At 51.4% G+C, this 21008-nt stretch overlaps 1 protein-coding gene across 2 annotated transcripts in view; it reads right to left on the reverse strand.

Annotated features, from left to right (window-relative positions):
• Positions 1–14667, reverse strand: part of LETM1 (leucine zipper and EF-hand containing transmembrane protein 1) — a 38397-nt gene extending 23730 nt beyond the window's left edge. For both annotated transcript variants that reach the window (XM_032333591.1, XM_032333590.1), the window contains exons 1-3: positions 14360–14667; positions 10408–10468; positions 1567–2017 (exon numbers count right to left, since the gene is read on the reverse strand). In XM_032333591.1, coding sequence (XP_032189482.1) covers positions 1567–2017; positions 10408–10468; positions 14360–14438 — 591 coding nt within the window. In that variant the 5' untranslated portion in view covers positions 14439–14667. The remainder of the gene's footprint in view (positions 1–1566; positions 2018–10407; positions 10469–14359) is intronic.
• Between the last annotated feature and the right edge of the window lie 6341 nt (positions 14668–21008).

The raw sequence follows: 21008 nt of genomic DNA on the forward strand, positions 1-21008 counted from the left end.
ACTAAGCAGAGAGCCTGATGTGGGGTTCAATCCCAGGACCCTGGGATCATGACCTGACCCGAAGGCAGAGGCTTTAACCCACTGAGCCACCCAGGCCAGGCAACCCAACTCTGTTTTTTCTTAAAGTTTCAGTGTCTTCAATGAAATAGCAAACACATGCACCTTTCAAGGCTGAATGGGATGGGGGTGGAGCAGAAGGGAATCCGAGAAAGCATTAACGTGTGCACTGTACTTGACACCCAGCGAGCACTAACAGTATGATTCTGGAATACCAGTGCCACTGCTCCTTCTTCCAGTCCTCAACCTGCCCCCACCTAGAACAGCGTCCCAAGGGACACTCTAGCCAGTTAAAATGACCCACGTTCTCCATGAAGCTCCTGAGAACGAGTATAAAATCTGAAGCCAAAGTAATTCTCACACATGACAGCCAGTTCCTAAGATCCTCTGAAGGTCAACTTAAAGGGATTACCCATCGCTGCACCTCTCCTTGGAGAATCTAAGGGTGTGGAGAACATAAAGCTGCCCCTTGCCCCCTGGGGACTCACCAAAAAAAAAAAAAAAAAGCAAGAGAGGAAGAAGAAAGAAAAATCAACACTGTAACCATCAGTTATTTCAGATAAGATAAGAGATCTAAAAGATCTGGGCTCCTGGATATACAGGAAGAATCTTGTTTTAAGAGCCAGGGGATGGCATGGGGCACCTGGGGGGCTCAGTCAGCAAAGGATCTACCTTCCAGATCAGGTCAGGATCCCAGGCCTGGGATGGAGTCCCATGTTATTCCCATGCATCTGCTTCTCCCCTGCCCTCTGCACTTCCCCCTACTCACATTCTGTCTAGCTCTCTAGTAAAATCTTTTTAAGATTATTTAGTTGGGGTTTGTTTTTTTTTTTTAAGATTTTATTTATTTATTTATTTATTTGACAGACGGAGATCACAAGCAGGCAGAGAGGCAAGCTGCGAGAGAGGAAGTGAAGCAGGCTCCCTGCTGAGCAGGCTGTGGGGCTTGATCCCAGGACCCTGGGATCATGACCTGAGCCGAAGGCAGAGGCTTTAACCCCCTGTGCCAGTCAGGTGCCCCTAAGATTTTACTTATTTATTTGGCAGAGAGCGATTACAAGTAGGTAGAGAGGCAGGCAGAGAGCCTGATACAGGGCTTGATCCCAGGACCCTGAGATCATGACCTGAGCCAAAGGCAGAGCCTTAACCCACTGAGCCACCCAGGTGCCCCTCTAATAAATAAAATCTTAACAAAGAAAGAGCTGGTGGATGGCAGAGAAAGCCGGTGCACTGAATGCCGACCCAGATGGCCAGGGAGCGGGAAAGCGGGCAGGTTCTGGAGCAGATGATGGAGGCACAAAAGCCTCTGGCAGAGGAGAAGTGCTGCCATCAGTGGCATCTTATGGAGAAGTTCGCAGGTTATTTTTCCTGTGCTTTTTTTTTTTTTTTACACCAGAAGTGGCAGAAAAAAGCCTAGAATGTACATTGAAGCACCCAGAAGGGGAAGCTGCCTGGAGCACTGGTGCCCCTTACCTGCCTGTGTACCCCTTACCTGCCCACGCCCCTTACCTGTCTGCGCTCCCGGCGGGTCAGGCTGTGGCCGTGCAGGATTCGCCAAAGCATACGCGCCGCGATCTTGGTGTCGATCCACAGCAGGCGGAAGCCATGGTAATAGTGCTTTAGCTCGTCCACGACCCTCTGCCCCAGGGACTTCCGCACAGCCACCTCTGGTGGGGGGCTGTACACGGGGCCACCCTCCTCCAGCTTCTTGTTCTTGTCCTTTAGGGACTTGAGGGACTTCTCCACAACAGAGTCATCGCCCAGCGGGGCTGATGAGTGCCAGCAGCGCAAGGGAAGGAACAGTGGCCCTGGGACGACCAGACTGGCAGAGGTGAGGGCCCATGGTGCTCCAGCTGCTGAGCACGTGCGCTCGGGCCTCAGAGTCCAGTAGCCACGGGGATCAGCTTTGAAGCAAAGGTGCACGGGGTGGACAGGAGTGCGGCAGTGAAATGGCACGATCCTTGAAAAGGAAGAAAGGAAAACAGTGATGAGGAGCCAGCCACAGTCCACAACCTCCCAGCACCACATGCCAACGGGAGCGACACAGACCAGAGCCCTATCACAACCGCTCAAACACTCAACCTTCCCACCTCGTGAAACAGACTCCCCACTGCTTCCCGATGCCTGGAAACCAAAGCAGGAAGAGGAGGAGCTGTGTGAGAGACCAAAGGCAGGGGCTTGTGTGAGAGACCAAAGGCAGCCAGTCCCCATGGGCTCATGGAAGACACCAGGACACCAAGGAGTCTGGGCATGGGCTAGGGTCTGGGGTGAAGGGACAGGCTGGACACAAACAGTACAACCCAGACCCTTGGATTAGACAGACCCAATATCAGGGAAGATCTCCCAGATGAGTTCCCAGAATTGGGGAGTCCAGGGTGGGACAGGGGTGGAGGGGGGGTGTCCTTTCCCCTAGCAGAGGACTACAAAGACCTGCAGTTCTTGGGGTACCTGGGTGGCTCTGTGGGTTAAAGCCTCTGCCTTCAGCTCGGGTCATGATTCCAGGGTCCTGGGATTGAGCCCCACATCAGGCTCTCTGCTCAGCGGGGAGCCTGCTTCCTCCTCTCTCCCTGCCTGCCTCTCTGCCTACTTGTGATCTCTGTCAAATAAATAAAATCTTTAAAAAAAAAGAGAGAGAGAGAGAGACCTGCAGTTCTTGAGCGAGTCCTGGAAGTCAGTGAGGACACCTTGAATCAACGGGGCACCAACCCTGTGTGCGGCCCAACAAAGACGTTTGTGCCAAATGCCAAAAACTGAACAAGTCACGTCCAGAGCCCACTCTTACCCTCTCTTCCCCGTGCTGCTCCCACTGCTCAGCCCAGAGCCTCAATTATAGTGCAGTGCTGGAGCAACTTACCTGCATGATTCTCAGAGCCCTACAATTGTCTATGTATCCCACCCATCTCACTGGAGACCTCCTCCCTTCCTGGTGCACAGACCCACTTCTGGGAGGCCACAGGCTCCAACTTAACCTCAGAGGCATGTGTGTATAACCAACATGCCCCAGCCTCTTCCCAGCTGCCGGATCATCTCACTGCACCTGGCCCAGCGCCAGCAGTGAGGACCTAAGCTCTACAGCTGTCTGTCCCAGTCCAAATTCCAATCCACTGCTCCTTGCTGTGAGACCTTGGGCAACATAATGAACCCCTCCGTGTTTCGGGAGCTTCCTCTGCAAACAGGTGTGGTAACACACACAACAAGTCCCCAGAGCCGTGCCTGGCACACAGCAACACCTACCAGAAGGGTGGCAGTGATGACTACCCTCCCATCAAAGCGGCTGAGCAGCAGACGGTCAGGGCTGGAAGGAAGCTCTGTGAATGTCTAGACTAGATGTGCCTTTTATAGACAGAGAACACCGAAGGAAAAACAGAGACATGCCCATCTCAGTTCGCAGCCTGCATCAAGTGGGCACAGCTGGCACAGGGCACCACCAGCCACAAACTGATCAAGCCCGCTTGGAGGCCCCGTTCCCGTGTGCGGAGGGCAGGGTCCGTCCTGTGCCATGACCCCCAGATCCCCACAGTCAACGCTTGAGCAGGGAGGTTAGTGGTCTTGAGCCCACCCTGCTGCATCACAGCTCGCAAGAGAGAGGCTGCATGGAGCACAGTGGAGCTGCTCAGCCATACGGGGCTGTGGGACTGCAGCCACAGCCTGGGCCCTCTTGCCTCACTCTCACCTCCTAATGTAGGCGATGACAGTGCCCACACACAGTAATGAACCTTACCTCCCATCTGCATCAAACTTAATTACCCAATTTTCCAACCCTCAATTAGCAAGGAAGCAAGTGGCTGCCACAAGAAGGCATGATGTCAGCAGCTACAGGGGCAGCCAACAGGCAGAAACAGACTCGTGAAAACAGCATGCAGAAAAGCACCTGGAGTATCTAGCTGGGGCCAGTGACCTCCAAGATTTGGCTATCTTCACACACATTAGAGACTACTATTACTAACAATCTAGCCATAAAGGTTTAGCTATTTTCCAAAAGCATAAAATTGCATAATCTGTTATTTTAAAAATATTTCTTAGAGTAACCCCAATCTGGGCACTGCTGCCTCCCCAAGAGCAGCTGGTGCCCTGCTTTGCCCCACCTCACGAGAGCCCACGGCTTGGCCTCGCTCTTGAGAAATGCACGCCTTCCTCACCCACACAGGTCCGTGGGCCCAGTTTCCCACCAGCCAGACCCCAGTCCTGCTTTTCCTTTCCTTTCCTTCCCTTTCAAAGTGGGGAAAACCCACTCCAGGCAAAAGCAACGTGTCAACAAGAAATTCGCAGTCACTAGAGAACAGACTGTAGGCAATAAAAAACTTGAGGGCTCCTATTGAAGCTGCTCATTTTACTTTAGGATGCTGATGCCCACATCCACCTCAACACACGCCCCCTGCTGCCACCTTCAAGAAGAGAAAAACTATGAATACCTTGGCTGGTTCAGTCAGGAGAACAGGCTGACTCTTGATCTCGGGCTTTTGAGTTTGAGACCCACGCTGGGTGGAGAGAGGACTTAAAAATCTTTAAAAAATGAAGAGAAAGGGGCGCCTGGGTGGCTCAGTGGGTTAAAGCCTCTGCCTTTGGCTCAGGTCACGATTCTAGGGTCCTGGGATCGAGTCCCACATCGGGCTCTCTGCTCCGCGGCGAGCCTGCTTCCTCCTCTCCCTCTCTGCCTGCCTCTTTGCCTACTTGTGATCTCTGTCTGTCAAATAAATAAATAAAATCTTTAAAAAAAAAAATGAAGAGAAAAACTAAGTGGTGCCTGACAGTAGAATATATTCACAGGGTCAGCATTTCCTGTGCCTCGTGGCACCAGCCACACAACTACAGTGTGGCAGGCAAAGGGACCCACACCTGCTCTCCCTGCAGCTCTTCCCTAACTCTTATCAACGGCACGACTCCTGTGGCCACACGATTCCTATCATGTCCTGTTTCTGAGGGGACAGCTCACCCAGACAATGGCTTGAGCTGAACAGGGAGAATCACAAATCTCCACGTGCCCCTTTCCATTCTTCAGGGACATGATGCCGGCAAGGGCAACGTGATACCAGCAGCAAGAAGGGAAGCAAAGATGAACAACAGAGCAACAGGTGCCAGGATCCAGAGGAGTGATTTCCAAAGTGCAGGACATCTCTCTGCCCAAAGACAAGAGGTGAAACCACGGTTGCCTGCAGGACAAGGGGCCCCTCCACCAGGGAGCCGGAGACCACTGCCAACATCTCAACACCTATCAGAGCTCTGGAGGCCCCGTGACACCCAGTGTCCCCCATGGGAGGAGCACTCAAGGGGCCAGGGAAGCAGCTTTTAGTGTTTTAGCATTTCTGCAGCCCATCTCAGGAGAACTCAAACCGCACAAGACTCTGGGAAAAGACTCCTGGTGGCTCCAGCCTTCCCACCAAATGAGTTCCAGGACTAGGTCCTGGAGTTAGTTTGCTTATTCCCAATTTTAGGGGCTCCCTTGCTACCTTTATTTTTATGATAAAGGAGGTCAAGGGCAGCTAGACAACGGCCATGACATTGTCTTGGATCAGAAACTTCCCACCTGCTCACCCTTTGGGGTCTGGATCATTTTAGCTGAAGACTGAGATCGCAAAAGAACCACCAGAGAGAGCACAGTGACCACCACACTGGCCTCAGGACCACGTGGACTTCTGCGGCTGGGCTTATACACAGAGCTCTTCCCACAAATGCGGGATGGCCCTGTTAAGTGCACTTTCTTTATGATTTCTTTTGTCTAGCCTGCTTTATTGTAAGAGTGCAGCATATCCTACACAGACGAGACAAGTGAGAATCGACTGTTTGAATTCAGCAAGGCTTCTAGTCAACAGCTGGCTAGCCGCTGTTCAGCTGGGGGAAGTCAAGTCGTACGTGCGTTTTCGAATGCACAGGGGTTGGTGCCCCTGACACCTCCCTGCCTTGCTCAAGGGTCACCTGTCCTTAACCGTGTGGCTCAGTATTTCTTTCTTTCTTTTTATTTTTTTTAAAGATTTTATCTATTTGACAGACAGAGATCACAAGTAGACGGAGAGGCAGGCAGAGAGAGAGAGAGAGAGAAGCAGGCTCCCTGCTGAGCAGAGAGGCCGATGCGGGACTCGATCCCAGGACCCTGAGATCATGACCTGAGCCGAAGGCAGCGGCTCAACCCACTTAGCCACCCAGGCGCCCCTGGCTCAGTATTTCTTATACTGAACCAGCAAAAGGAAAAGCAACATGGCCAGGATGCTGAGACTGATAAAGACTTCAATTCTCACCTGTAACCTCTCATTTGAAGTACAGCTGTTCATCTGAACAGCTTTTTGGTTCCCACTGCTCAAAATTCTTTTTTTTTTTTCTTTTCCCTATAATCTTCTTTAATTTATTTTTAAGTACGCTCTACACACAACATGGGGCTTGAACTCACAACCTTGAGAGGAAGAGTCACCCACTCCACCAACTGAGCCAGCACGTGCCTCACATTGCTTAACTTTCTAAAGAAAGCACTTAACTTTCTACAAATTGTTAACTTGTAAAAAAATGTGTATTAATAAAGCAGTTTTTAAGTTCATTTATTTGGTTTTTATTTCACAGAAAGAGAGAGAGACCACAAGTAGGCAGAGAGGCAGGCAGAGAGAGAGGGGGAAGAAGGCTCCCCGCCGAGCAATGAGCCCAACGCGGGGCTCGATCCCGGGACCCCAAGACCATGACCCGAGCCAAAGGCAGAGGCTTAACCTACTGAGCCATCCAGTGCCCCAGTTTTTATGTTTTTTTTTTTTTTTTTTAATTTTTTTTAGATTTTTAAATTTATTTATTTGACAGTTGGAGATCACAAGTGGGCAGAAAGGCAGGTTCGGTGGCGGGGAGCAGACTCCCCGCGGAGCAGAGAGCCCGATGTGAGGCTGGATCCCAGGACCCTGGGATCATGACCTGAGCCAAAGGCAGAGGCCTTAACCCACTGAGCCACCCAGATGCCCCAGTTTTAATGTTTTAATATGAATCTTAAATGCAAGTACATTTGACTCTTAAAAAGTGGTTGAAAAATTCAACATCCATCCCTAACAAAAACAGGAATAAAAATACAGGGCAGAGAGTACTAAAAACAAAATCTAACATGACACAGGCCAAACACTAGACACTCCACTGTTTGCTGGACTGACAACGCAGCTGCTTGGACGCCAGGCCCAGTGGCTGAGGAAGTGGGAAAGCAGAAGCACGGGCACCAGAAGGAGAGATGCACAGGGCACCGGGCCCCAGCAGACCACGCCTCCAAGGACAGGTGGTACCGTGTGAGCTAGAACACGATAAACGAGCTGTGAGAAGTGGCTGGACACAAGAAAACTGGTGACTTACATGCCAGCAATGATCACGTAGAAAAATAATGAAAAAGAAGACCCAAGGACACCACACCCAACATGTCTGGGCATCCTCTTAGAGGCACCAGGTGTGGCCCAGATAAAGAAAATGACAGACCTCTTCCTGAAACAAGAGAAAAGGTCTTACTAAAGAAAACAGCTAACCCCCTAAGAAACTGTAGGCACCTTTAAGTTAATATTCCCCAACAATTTTATGGGTTTTTAAAAAGATTTTATTCATTTGAGAAAAAGAGAGAGAGAGTGCATGCACTAGCAGGGGGAGCAGCAGAGGGAGAGGGAGCAGCAGACTCCCTGCTGAGGGGCTCAATCCCAGGACCCTAGGACGATGACCTGAGCTGAGGGCAGACACTTAACTGACTAAGCCCCCCAGGAGCCCTGATTTTATGGTTTTGAGGACAATCCAGTTACAATCCCAAAAAGACCACTTTAGAACTGAAATAATTCAGAAGTAAACCTAAAAGGACTGTCCAGAAAGGAAGTGTTCCAGGTCTGGTCCCCTGCAGATAAAAGCCAGCAGGAGGCCTCACCTGGGCAAATGTCAGGCGCAGACCACTCAGACACAAGTGTCCCACGCAAGAGAAAAGGGCACGGAAGGCTCTGCAGGCTGCTGGGGTCACTGATTGGCAGCACCACCCCCCCGCGCCCCCCCCCCCCCGGCCGAGTGGTTCATGCAGGTGAACCAGCCCCCACCGCAGTCCTCTAACCTTCCTTAGAGGTCTGGTACCTAGAAACCAGACATTTCACACAAAAACCCAGGCTTCTAGGTTGTCTTGAAAAAAACCAAGAGCTGGTCTTAAGAGGCTTTATGGCAAGCAGGAGTTGCACCCCGGGATCAGCAGCCCCTGCTTCCAGACTTGCGCTGGGCCCCATGCCCCTGAGAGGGTTACCCGTGGATTACAGAATTTGTTTTAGAATTAAATCTAGAAATGCACACTTTGGAAAGAGTAAAGATGTTCTATGAACATTCATCAATGGCTCTGTATCATAAAAAGAAAGAGCTCATGACAACAACATCTTACACTGGTCAAAAGAGAAATCTAATTAAAATCAAACCCAGGGGTACCTGGGTGGCTCTGTCGGTTGAGCAGCTAACTCTTGATTTCAGCTCAGGCCGTGATCCTGGGGATGTGGGAGGGAGCCCTATGTTGTGCTCCGAACTCAGTGGGGAGTCTGCTTGGGATTGCCTCTCCCCCAGCACCCACTCTAAAATAAATAAATAAAATCTTTAAAATCAAACCCAAGATCAGGGTGCCTAGGTGGCTCAGGTAGTTAAGTATTTGCCTTTGGCTCATGTCATGATCCTGGGGTCCTGGGATCGAGCCCCACATCTGGCTCCCTGCTCAGCAGGGAGTCTGCCTCTCCCTCTCCCTGCAGCTCCCCCTGCTTGTGAACACACACACTCTCTCCCTCTAATAAATAAAATCCTGTTTTAAGGGCGCCTGGGTGGCTCAGTGGGTTGAGCCACTGCCTTCGGCTCGGGTCGTGATCTCAGGGTCCTGGGATCGAGTCCCGCATCGGGCTCTCTGCTCAGCGGAGAGCCTGCTTCCCTCTCTCTCTCTCTCTGCCTGCCTCTCCATCTACTTGTGATTTCTCTCTGTCAAATAAATAAATAAAACCTTTAAAAAAAAAAAAAAAAAAAAAAAAAAAATCCTGTTTTAAGGGGCGCCTGGGTGGCTCAGTGGGTTAAAGCCTCTGCCTTCAGCTCGGGTCATGGTCCCAGGGTTCTGGGATCGAGCCCCACATCGGGCTTTCTGTTTGGCGGGGAGCCTGCTTCCTCCCCTCTCTCTCTCGGCCTGCCTCTCTGCCTACTTGTGATCTCTGTCTGACAAATAAATAAATAAAATATTAAAAAAAAAAAATCCTGTTTTAAAAAAATCAAACCCAAGAGCCAGGTGGGGAGTACTCTTGCCACATGCAGGGGCCAGCAAAGATTGCTGCTGGGAGGGGCTCTGAGTCAGACTCTTCCGTGTCCCCACCATACACTGCACGTGTGCCAACCCCATTCCACAAAGACTCTCACACATGGAAGAAAAGCCTCTCAAGCCCCCTGTGTTTAAACACAATTTTGCTTCACCATCAACCAAGTTTTTGGGTATGACTTACATAGTTTTTATTTTAGGGAATTAAATCTGTTCCAGGAAGCATTCTCCAGAAAAGTGTTATAGACAAGATGAAGTGATAAATGAACAAGCTCAAATTATAAGAAAACTCAGAAGACCCTATAGCTCTGTGGTTGTAAGGGGTCAGCTGGACAGCAATTCGGAAAGATGTCTGTACTCCCAGATTGGAAGAATCTGGGCTGTCCAAAGGGAGAGACAGGCTCTACTCTGGGTATCTGGGGCAAGTGGACAAGGGCCTGGGAGTCAAGAGACAGGTCTGGGATTCCAACCACATAGGTGGGGAAGCTGATCAGAAGGAAACTATGCTCGGGGATGCCGGGCAGAGGGAATGGTGGGTGGGAGAGCACAGGAACCCTGAGGGACGTTTGAGTCCACGTATGACAGTGGACAGGGAAGTATGGATGCCACTCCCTCAAGGAAATCCTCCAGCCTCACAAAGTACCACCACAGGGAAGGGCTAAGTCCACCACATTCCACACATCCCCCAGGAGGTGGGGGCAAGCCCTGCGGCCAACAGTCACTCAACACAATGCTCTACAAAGGACCAAACGGGGTTCGAGGGAGAGTCTTGGTGCAGCCTATGTCTCCTTGCACAAGTACATGAAAACCCACAGACAAACAGCCGTGGGAATGTGGAAAAGCACATGGTGCACAGTAAGTACACACTTTTCAAAAACAGACACATGAAGAAAAGACCAGAATAAAATTCACCAAAATGTAATAATATTTACAACAGGTACTAGGATCATGAATGTTTATTTTCCCAAGTTCCAATAACATATGAGGTTAAAGAACAGGAGGGTAGACTATACCATCCCCCCAAAATCAGGAGTCACACAGCACTCAAGCATTTTCAAGCTCCCACTTTAAAGGGATGCACAGTGACGTTGTTGACTTACAGGTGGTTTATCAGCCCCACGGTGTTGGCACAGCTGAGACAGGCACGATCTCTCAGAGTACCTACGATAAAGACAAGGAGAAAACAAGAATGTAAATCTCAAACCAGGGGCTGCAGACTGATTTCACCTTTTACAGTCTCTTGCAGAGTAAGTCTCTGGAATTCTGTTCTGAGTGTTGGAAGTTTTCAGAGTGCTGCTAACTGAAGGGTCTGTTCAGTTAGGAACACAGGGTCTTGGGATAGCCCTAGAAAGAAGGGGAATCTTAAACAGCCCTGGGCTTCAAACACCCCCACCAGGAATACTGGGTTTCACACAGGGTCCACAGAGCCCAGGCCTGGGGGTCTTCCCAGGCAGGACCACTCCCGACTCACTCCAGCTGATGCCAGGCTGCATGGGACCCTCAATGCACAGACACCCCACAGAGCAACAAGGACCCCATGCAAACAGCCCAACACCTTCTCTGCCCACAGGAGGGGGTGAGGGGTATGAGAATTACTGGTAAAACAGACGCTAAGAACAAGCTGTTTCTTGGATAAACAGTACTGGTGAGTGTACAGCATACTTTAATGATTTTGGTGTATTTTTGACACTTTTTCTAACTCAGTGTAGTTTCCGTAAGCATAAAATTCAGAGTTCGTTCTCAAGACCAATGCCTGGGCTTACCTGGGATCAAGCCCTGTGCTGTGGAGACCACCTGCGGAGGGAACGTGACAAATATGGGGGCCACGGGGCCAGAGGCACCATGCTGACAGGGTGCCAGGCCACAAGGCTGGAAAGGCAGGCTGGCACCCTAAGACCCTGAGGCAGCAGGAGTACACAGAGCTGGTGCAGCGTGCTGAGGGTTTAGTCTGGGAACCAGAGTGAGAAGGGAGAGAAGATGGGCACAACAGGGGACAGGTGCCAGCCCAAAACACCCTTCGAGCAGGCCAGGCAGGGGAGACCCAAGCAGCTCCCGGCAGACCCTCTGGAGACAAAGACTTCTACTTGTCACTTTACGTATCCCAAGAGAAACCCAGTGTTATCACAGGCAACTTTCCATCAAATTCGGGACCTTGTAGTATAGGTGACAGTCTTGTTTAAGCTGGGCTCTGGGCTCCCAAGTGGTTACCACAATTCATAATCTTTTATACTTCAAACACTACATTTTTAGTAACACGAAGCCCTTCTTACTCCAGCTGAGGACCAAACAGAAGTGTGCCAGACCTGAGCCAGCCCCACACCTCAAGAACATGGCTCAGCCATGGCTCCCAGCCCCGTACCCGCCTCCCCCCAGCAAGGAGACAAGCTGTCACAGCTCCCAGAGCTCCTTGGCCTGCCCTCCCATCACTATATTATGTGAACTGCACATCCCCTGTCCTACGTGGCCCCTTCTCACAATCTCCGCACTCGGAAGGTTTCCCCAGCCCTCCAAGGAGCCTGCTCCTGAGGGATCCAGGGGGAGGACTCGGGGATACCGGCTATAGATGGGCCGTTTCCTCCTTCTATAAGTCCCTTTAATCCCTGTCCCCACAACCAATTCTCCAACTCTCTGGCCCTAGCTGGAGAGCCTACTAGTCGGTTCTGTCTGACCCTACCTGGAGTTAGTGCACCCCCACGGTTATTAAGCTTCAGTCCCACGACACAGCTCAGCTTCAGACACCAGTTGCAAATAGGGTCCTCAGGTCACCCACACCTCTGCCAATTACAAATAGGAAGGTTCCCATCACCACTCTGAGTTTTATTAATTCTCTGCAACAACACAGAACTCAGGAAAATTCTCTACTATTACAGTTTATTATAAAGGACATGAGGACCAGCCAGATGGGGAGGCACATAGTGCATGGTGTAGAAGACTTCTGAGTGCGGGAGTCTGTGTCCCTGTGGGCTTGGCATCTACAGATGCCACTAAGTCCAATGCTCCCCAAGCCCCCTTAGTCAAGAATTCTTTTCTTCATTACCTAGACATGACTGATCACACCCTAGGCCACTGGAAATCAATGTCAATTCCCAGACCCTCTCCCCTCCCTGAAGGTTGGGATTCTACAACAGAGCTGAACAGTCCTCAAAACTGTCAAGAAAACCGTGAGAAACGTGTCACAGCCAAGACTAAAGAGAAATAACTACAACCTGTAATGTGGTGTCCTGGGTAAGGTCCTGGGGTGCAGCAAGACATCAGAAATAAAATATGTGCACAATAAAGGAAAGGTACTAATAAAAAACAAAGGTGAATAGAAAGTATGTAAATAACAAAGTAAAAAAATCAGAATAAAGTGTGGGACAGAGGGCACCTGAATGGCTCAGCTAGTTAAGAACTGCCTTCAGCTCAGGTCAGGATCCCGGAGTCCAGGGATCGAGTCCCGCATCTGGCTCCCAGCTCCTCAGGGAGTCTGCTTCTCCCTCTGACCTTCTCCTCACTCATGCTCTCTCTGTCTCTCCCTCAAATAAATAAATAAAATCTTTAAAATAAAATAAATAAAATTTTAAAAAGTGTGAGACAGAATAAAAGAAATCTGAATACAGTATGGAGCTCAGTTAATAACAATGTACCAATGTTGGTTCACTAATTGTGACAATGAGCCACACTGATAGAAAAAGTTAATACTGGGGAAACTTGCTGCAGAAAACGGCCACTGCGCCCAGCCAAGAATGTTCTGGAAGGTTCAAGACTGGATTTGGAGTCCAGCCGTGGGTCTCCCAGGCTCTGGATTCCCTGTTGGTCCTACAGCAAACCTAATGTCCAAGCCACTCTCAGCCCCTTCCTGTATAATAAAGAACAGTGCTAACTACAAGAAACATCTGTATTCCCAGAATGACACAACCACAAAAACAAATTCTGCTCACCTTTAAACTGTGAACGTGCTACAGAAACCTGAAGTGGCCAAAGTATTTTTATTACCATGCTTAACAGGGAAGAGTTACAAGGAGAACTCGAACAGCAGAGGGACCTGGACACCCAGACCATTCACACCGTCAACTCCCGCTGCTCAGTGCTTTTCTCATGGCTCCAAAGTTCTAAGCAGCCAACAGTCATTACTGTTAAAAATTACAAGAATTATGTTTCTTGGGTGTGCTTTTGTGAATCCTAAAGTACTTTCAAATATATTTCACTTGAGCCTCTAATACTTGTAAGGGAAGTCCTAATCTTAACAAATAAGGAACAAACTCAGGTTAATGTAAAAAGAATCAAAAAGGGAGTCTGGGCTACTGACATATGGACGGACCCCTAAGAGCCCCGAGTTAGGTGTGATCTCTATGTGGACAGCAGGATCACAGAGGCTGGGGATACCAGGGGACCTGCCTGGGGCCATCCCGAGCAAGGCCAGGGGTCCCCTCTACAAACACGTAACAGTACTAGAACCCGGCGCTGCTGATGTCCTACAAGCCCGCAGATCCTGGCCATCTCATCTCAAGGAGTCCTAAACGTGTCCCAAGGGCACGACTTCCCCGGAGAGTGAACACCGCGTTCCACCAAGCTTAACTACGACAAGAGCGCCTAGATCGTCCTAGGACTGGCCGTTAGCGCGCTCCCTTCAAAAAACTTTCCGAACCCCGCTCAGGACGCCGCCGCCAGCAGCCGGGCGGCTAAGGTCACGGCGCGAGAGTGAGTCACAGGCCGCGGCCCCGCGCGCGGCTCCCATACCCCGACACCGGGCTGGCCAGGGCGGGGCAGAGGGGCGAGGCGGCGCAAGGTCCCAGCCCCGCGTGACCCCAGCCCCAGCCCAAGGTCCGAGCGCCCCTACCCAGCGACCCACCAGAGCGCCAGCCGGCGCTGTGCTTCCGCGAGGCAGCTGAGGCCCGAGGCTCGAGGCCCGAGACCGTCCGCCCGGACTCCCGGCCCTCTGCTCCCGTCCTCCCGACGCCGCCGGCCCCCGGTCCCCGGCCCCGGCCCCAAGCCTCGGCCCCGCCCGGCCCACCCGACCCCGCCGGCCCCGGCTCCAGGCCCCGCGCTGTCGGCAGAGCGCCGGATTCTTACCCCTCGGGGCGGCGGTGCGGGGCGGCGGGAGGCGAGAGGGCGCCCGGCCGCAGCAGCTCCTCAATAAGATGGACGCCATGTGCCCAGCCGCAGCGGCCGCTGGGGCCTCCTGCTGCTGCCTCCTCCTCCTGCGCGGCGGCTGCGGCTGCTCGCCCGCCCGCCGACGCCTCGGCCCGCCCGCGCGGACGGTTGAAGGCGACGGTTGGCTCCCGGCGGCGGGCGCTCAGCTCAAGGACCCGGCACCGGCGGCAGCCATGTCCCGGCACAGCGTCCGGCGGCGCGGGGCGGGGCGGACGGGCTGCCGCTCCCATTGGGCCCCTCGGGTACCCGCCGCCCGCCAGGTGCAGGGCGGGCTCGCGCCGCCGCGGACTGCGGGTCCCGGCGTGCCCCGCGACAGCCGGACCCTGAGACCGCGCGGAATTCTGGGGCTCGTCGCGCCAGCCGCGCATGAGCGCTGGGCCCTTCCGGGTCGGCGCAGGCGGAGGGTGGCGGTGCTTGGTGCTGCGGGAGCTCGGGGGAGGGCCGTATGGAGCGACGCGGTTCGCAAGATTTGGGTGGCGGAGCGGGTGCTAATTGTCGGTCTCGTCCCCGGCCGGCGCGCGTAGCCCCGAGGGGCCTTCCCTGGGGCCGGGCCTAGAGCGGCGCCCCCAGATCGCGGGTTGACCCTCCCAGATGAGCTCAGACACCTGCTCCAGAAGACCTTCCACCCAGAGCGGACCTTTTAGCCCAAGCTCCCCTGTCCTAAGATGGGGTTCTGTTCGCCATGGTCGTACAGGGACGGAGGAGGTGATGCAAGGAAAGCAGGCAGGGAGAGATGGGGTGGGCGGGTCCTGGGGTTCAGTGGAAGTGGTCCCCCCCAGCAGGGAACTCCTGCCAGCCTGCACTCCAGCCCGGCGACAGCAGGCTCCTCCTCGAGACTCGCTCCCCTCTTTGCCCCATCCCACGCTTAGCCTGGAAGGCCTTTTACCTCCCTTTGGCCTCACGTGCCTCTTTCTTGTTCGTGGATGTAAATCCCAGGGTACCGCTTAGGGGAGGTCCGGCAGTACTTACTCCGTGCAGAACTGTTCTCTGGGCTGCAGGAGTGTGGAAGCCCTAATCGTAGCAGGCTCCCCGCTCTTGAGAGATTGAACTTGGTTTAATTGCATGGCTCTTGGGGGGCTCGGCCCTTACCATCAGGAAGAAGTTGTCTGCCTGCAGTGGTTTTCTTTTTCGGGACTGTCAGATGCTCCCATTTTCTCCCGCCTCTCAGGTGGGAGAAAAGGGAGCTAGTTAGTGCAGGGCATTTGGGAGACCAGACGAAGTGCTTATGTTGGCACTGGGCAGTGAGCGCTACGGACATCATACACAGAGTTAATCTAAGTACGTTGATGCCTGAAACAGGCTTCTAAGGTCAAAAGCCCATAAAGCCAGGACCCTATCCTATACATCCCTCAGGAGGCAATGGTGGGATAACGAAGGACAGTTCTTGTCCATGGACCCCAGGGTCAGGTCTGAATCAGGGCAAAAGGTGCTCAGGATCAGATAGGACTGGCCTTCCAATGTCCAAAGTGTAGGAGAAGGCTTTTGCTAATACTAGTAACTGACATTGGCCCTCAGCTCCTGAAGGCCGTGTTCCAAAGCCATCAACGGACAGGTAGGGAGCCCCACAGAGTGGGTGAGAATCAAAGCTGGTCCCTAACAATGCTGTAAGTGTCTGCAGGACTTTGAAGGACAGAGGATGGGGGGAAGGCCCCATCTGCCTCTGTACTGCCCAAGGGGCCAAGTGTGAGGAAATACGGCAACAATGCTCACTTGCCCTTGGCATGATTCTCCTGTGGCCCACCTAGGTTGCATGAGAGAGAGAAGCAAAAATAGAGTCTATAGAGGGGGCGCTTGTGAACACCCACCTGGGATGCTTTCTGCAGCTCCACTGGTAGGGTGGAATTTTAGGGAAAGTCATTTTTAACAATACCCTTATTGGACTTTCTTTCTTTTTCAAAGATTTTATTTATTTGAGAGAGTCAAGCCAGGCAAGAGGCAGAGGGAGAGGGAGACGCAGGCTCCCTGATGAGCAGGGAACCCAATGCAGGCCTCCATCCCAGGACCCTGAGATTAGGACCTGAGCCTAGAAGGTAGAGGCTTAACCAACTGAACTACCCAGGCAATCCCCATTATTGGTTTTTCTTATTAGCTAAAGAACATGTGCTTATTATAAGCATTTTAAGTTTATAAAAATAAATATAAAGGGGCGCCTAGGTGGCTGAGTCGGTTAAGCCGCTGCCTTCAGCTGAGGTCATGGTCCCAGGGTCATGGGATGGAGCCTCTCATTGGGCTCCCTGCTTGGTGGGGAATCTGCTTCTCCCTTTGCCTCTCGCCCCTTTTTGTGCACTCGCTCGTTCACTCTCAAATAAATAAATCTTTAAAAATAAAAGTTGTAGGGGCGCCTGGGTAGCTCAGTGGGTTAGGCCTCTGTCTTTGGCTCGGGTCATGATCTTGGGGTCCTGGGATCAAGCCCCGCATTGGGCTCTCTGCTCAGCAGGGAGCCTGCTTCCCCTTCTTTCTCTGCCTGCCTCTCTGCCTACTTGTGGTCTCTCTCTCTCTGTCAAATAAATAACTAATGTCTTAAAAAATAAAAAAATAAAAGGCATATAAAGAAACAAGTAGAGGGGTACCTGCCTGGCTCAATCCATAGAGCATGCAGGGCTTGATGTTGGGGTCAGAAGTTCAAGTCCTACATTGGGCATAGAGCTTACTTAATAATAAAAATAATAATTAGGGGCACCTGGGTGGCTCAGTGGGTTGAAGCCTCTGTCTTCGGCTCAGTTCATGATCTCAGGGTCCTGGGATCGAGCCCCACGTCGGGCTCTCTGCTTGGTAGGGAGCCTGCTTCCTCCCTCTGTCTCTGCCTGCCTCTCTGCCTACTTATGATCTCTATCTGTCAAATAAATAAATAAAATCTTTAAAAATAATAATAATAATTAAAAAAACAAGTAGGGGCGCCTGGGTGGCTCAGTGGGTTAAGCCACTGCCTCCAGCTCGGGTCCTGATCTCAGGGTCCTGGGATTGAGCCCCGCATCGGGCTCTCTGCTCAGCGGGGAGCCTGCTTCCCCCTCTCTTTGTCTGCCTCTCTGCCTACTTGTGATCTCTCTGTCAAATAAATAAATAAAATTTAAAAAAAACAAGTAGAAACCTGGCATCCTGTCAGCTTGCCATCCATACCCTTAATGCCACGTCAGTGGCTGCCTTCTTGCACCCCGCCTACTCATGCAACAGTCCAAGTGCACAGAATCCTGGCAATGGGTCTGTTTTTGTATCACAGACTCTGCTGTTTTTATTTCTTTCTTCTCTTTTCTTATAGGCCTTTTTCTTTTCTCTATGTTCCCCACAAATTGAACATAATCTTCCATAGTCGCTCCATGTTTACACAAGTGACAAGAGTCCCAAGAAACAAGGTGGGATACACAGCACAAATGCCCGAGCTAGGGAGGTTAGAGAATCGGTTGAGGATGAGGTCAGAAGTCAGGTTAGGGATCTGGTTGGGGGGAGGTCATGTTAGACACTGGGTTAGAGGATCAGGTTAGAAATCAGGGTAGCAGAGGAAGACCCAGCTGTTTGCCCTCCTGTGGCCAGGATTAGGCTCAGAACAGGTGAAACTGGATTGCACAGGGTTGGAGTTTTGCCCAGAAGGGTGATGAAGGAAGAGAGGGACTGTAGAGTTTAAGATGTGTGCAAAAGAGTGGCTGTAAGGTTGGACTGGGAAATTTAAACATGGGATGGGGGAAGTGAGGAAAAGGTGGGAGCAGCTTGGGATAGTGGAAAGTGGCAGAACCACCGGCCTGTGGGGCTGCAGGTCCTGAAGGGCGTTGGGAGTCAGCTACCATGGGAGTCAGGTACCACAGCAAGTGAGCTAGCAAAAGAGGGATGTTCACAGTGGGTGGTGGGTGTCTTGCATTTATTGGCTATGGCAAGTGCAAGGATGTGAGCTCAGGAGAAGGGCCTGAAGTGAAGCTGAAGGGCAAGGCCCTTGAGGTGGAATAGCCAGGACACCTTTGAGCACCATGGGGAAAGGCATGCCTTCCTCCAACTGAAAGCAGCCTCAGCCAGGCATACACAGCAGAAGGAGCAGGTAACTAGCCTCCAGCCCTATCTTGTTGTTGGAACAACATACACAACGAAGCTGCAGAAAGCATCCCAGGTGGGTGTTGGCCCGGACTAGAGTATGGTGATGGCCCGGACTAGAGTATGGAAGAGACTTTCATTTGGGTCCTTGAGTACACAGGAATGGTGTCTATGGGGCTGAGACTAAGCCTACTCACTCCCCACAGCGACACCCATTCTTAGGTTTCTGGGTTTCCTGGAAAATGCTCCATTCAGCAGCTTCGCTTGACCCTTCTGCTTCCTTCTGCCTGCCAAGCACTGTGGGTGATGGGTTGGAAAGGACGGACCCTGGACTGCCGACCTTGGACTTGTTCTACCTAAGATCAAGAAAACATCCATCTCGGGACGCCTGGGTGGCTCAGTTGGTTGGACGACTGCCTTTGGCTCAGGTCATGATCCTGGAGTCCCGGGATCGAGTCCCGCATCGGGCTCCCAGCTCCACGGGGAGTCTGCTTCTCTCTCTGACCTTCTCCTCGCTCATGTTCTCTCTCACTGTCTCTCTCTCAAATAAATAAATAAAATCTTTAAAAAAAAAAAGAAAACATCCATCTTTTCTCAGCCCTGTTATTTGAAGGGGTTTCTGTATATAAAACTGACTTTATTATAACAAACTCAAGGACAGATCCCTAGAAGCTGGATTGCTGAGTCAGTGTGACTGCCAAGGTATATTTTTGTAAACCTTTAAAATTAAAGGTTTTATTATTTTTAAGATTTTATTTATTCATTAGAGAGCAAGCAGGGGGAGAAGCAGGGGGAGCCTGACATAGGTAGGACTCTATCCCAGAACCCTGGAATCATGACCTCAGCTGAAGTTAGACGCTTAGCCAACTGAGCCACCCAGGTGTCCCTCATTTGGTGGTTTTAACAGCTTCTATTTTTTCCATAGAGGTTTCTCTTCATTCATTAGATCATATTTTCCTTTATTGAATATCTTCAAACACCTGCCTTAAAGTTTTTCTCTGCCATATCTAAAACTGGGCTTATGGTTGGTTCTTTCTTTTCTTAAGATTTTATTTATTTATTTGACAGAGATCACAGGCACGCAGAGAGAGAAGAAGAAGCAGGCTCCCCACTGAGCAGAGAGCCCAATGCGGGGCTTGATTCCAGGACCCTGGGATCATGACCTAAGCCAAAGGCAGAGGCTTTAACCCACTGAGCCACCTAGGCACCCCAATGGTTGGTTTCTATTAATTGTTCTTTGACCTTGATAATGGCCACATCTCCTTTTTTCTTTGCATGCTCAGTGACTTTTTTGCTCACTGATGGTTGTGGATCATATGCTATAGTCTCTAGATTCTGTTATCTTCCTTTGACAATGACCATGTGTGCTTTCAGATCACTAAACACTCTGTGGCTTCTGCCTTCTTCCCTCCAGATTCCCATTCTGGGAAAGTCAGCCCCTGTGTTGGGAGGATACTCAAGCAGCCTGAGAGAAGGCCCACGTGGGGGAGGACCTGAAGCCTCCTGCCAATGGCCAGCACCACCCGAGTAAAGCTATCCCCATAGCCTATCTGCAGACACAGCCAAGGTTTGGATGATGGCAGCTCTGGGCATCATCTTGTCTGCAAGGACAGAACTAGCTGTCTCACTCTTTCCCAATTCCTGACCAAAGCAACTGCATGTGATGGTCCTAGGATCCTGGGATCGAGCCCCTCATCAGGCTCCCTGCTCAGCAGGGAGTCTGCATCTCCCTTTACTGTTTGTTTTGAACCACTTAGTTTTTGGGTAACAGACAAGATGTGTCCAGAGAATGTTTTGCTGTAGGATGAAGCTCCAATTCCAAGGGGATGTATCCTAGTGTCTCAGCTTCATGTCAGAGGGATTCATGGGCTTGAGCGAGGTGTCCACTCTAGCTAGTCCAGAGCTCCCACAACAGTTGTCTGGGAAGTCTGGGGGCCTCACCCCAAGTATGTGCAGTCCCATTCTCAGCCAAGGACAGTGGGACATCTTAGACTCCCCTTGACACACTTGCCTGTCCTCCAGTGCCCTCTCCACAGATTCTAACAGCAGCACTGGCCCCTGAGATCAGTCATATGGTGTCCCCTGGCTGGACCACATCTCCCTGTGCCATGGTGAGGGACTGCCACAAGTACAGAGCTGGGTGGGCAAGGAGTACCTTGTGAATTTCCCTTCACTGGAGACTGTAGTCCTGCCTTTCCTGTTTTGTCACACCTGAAAACAGCTGCGTCATCTGTTTTGCCCATGTTAATTGTTGTTGACAGTGGGAGGGCCCATCTACTACAGGATTCTCTGTTCTAGCCTCAATCCAATTTGCTTTTTTTTTTTTTTAAGATTTTATTTATTTATTTGACAGACAGAGATCACAAGGAGGCAGAGAGGCAGGCAGAGAGAGAGGGGGAAGCAGGCTCCCTGCTGAACAGAGAGCCCAATGCGGGGCTCGATCCCAGGACCCTGAGATCATGACCTGAGCCGAAGGCAGAGGCTTTAACCCACTGAGCCACCCAGGCGCCCTCCAATTTGCTTTTTTAAAAAGACAAATGTCGGGACGTCT

This window comes from Mustela erminea, chromosome 2 (assembly GCF_009829155.1).
Source record: "Mustela erminea isolate mMusErm1 chromosome 2, mMusErm1.Pri, whole genome shotgun sequence".
Taxonomy (NCBI): Eukaryota; Metazoa; Chordata; class Mammalia; order Carnivora; family Mustelidae; genus Mustela; species Mustela erminea.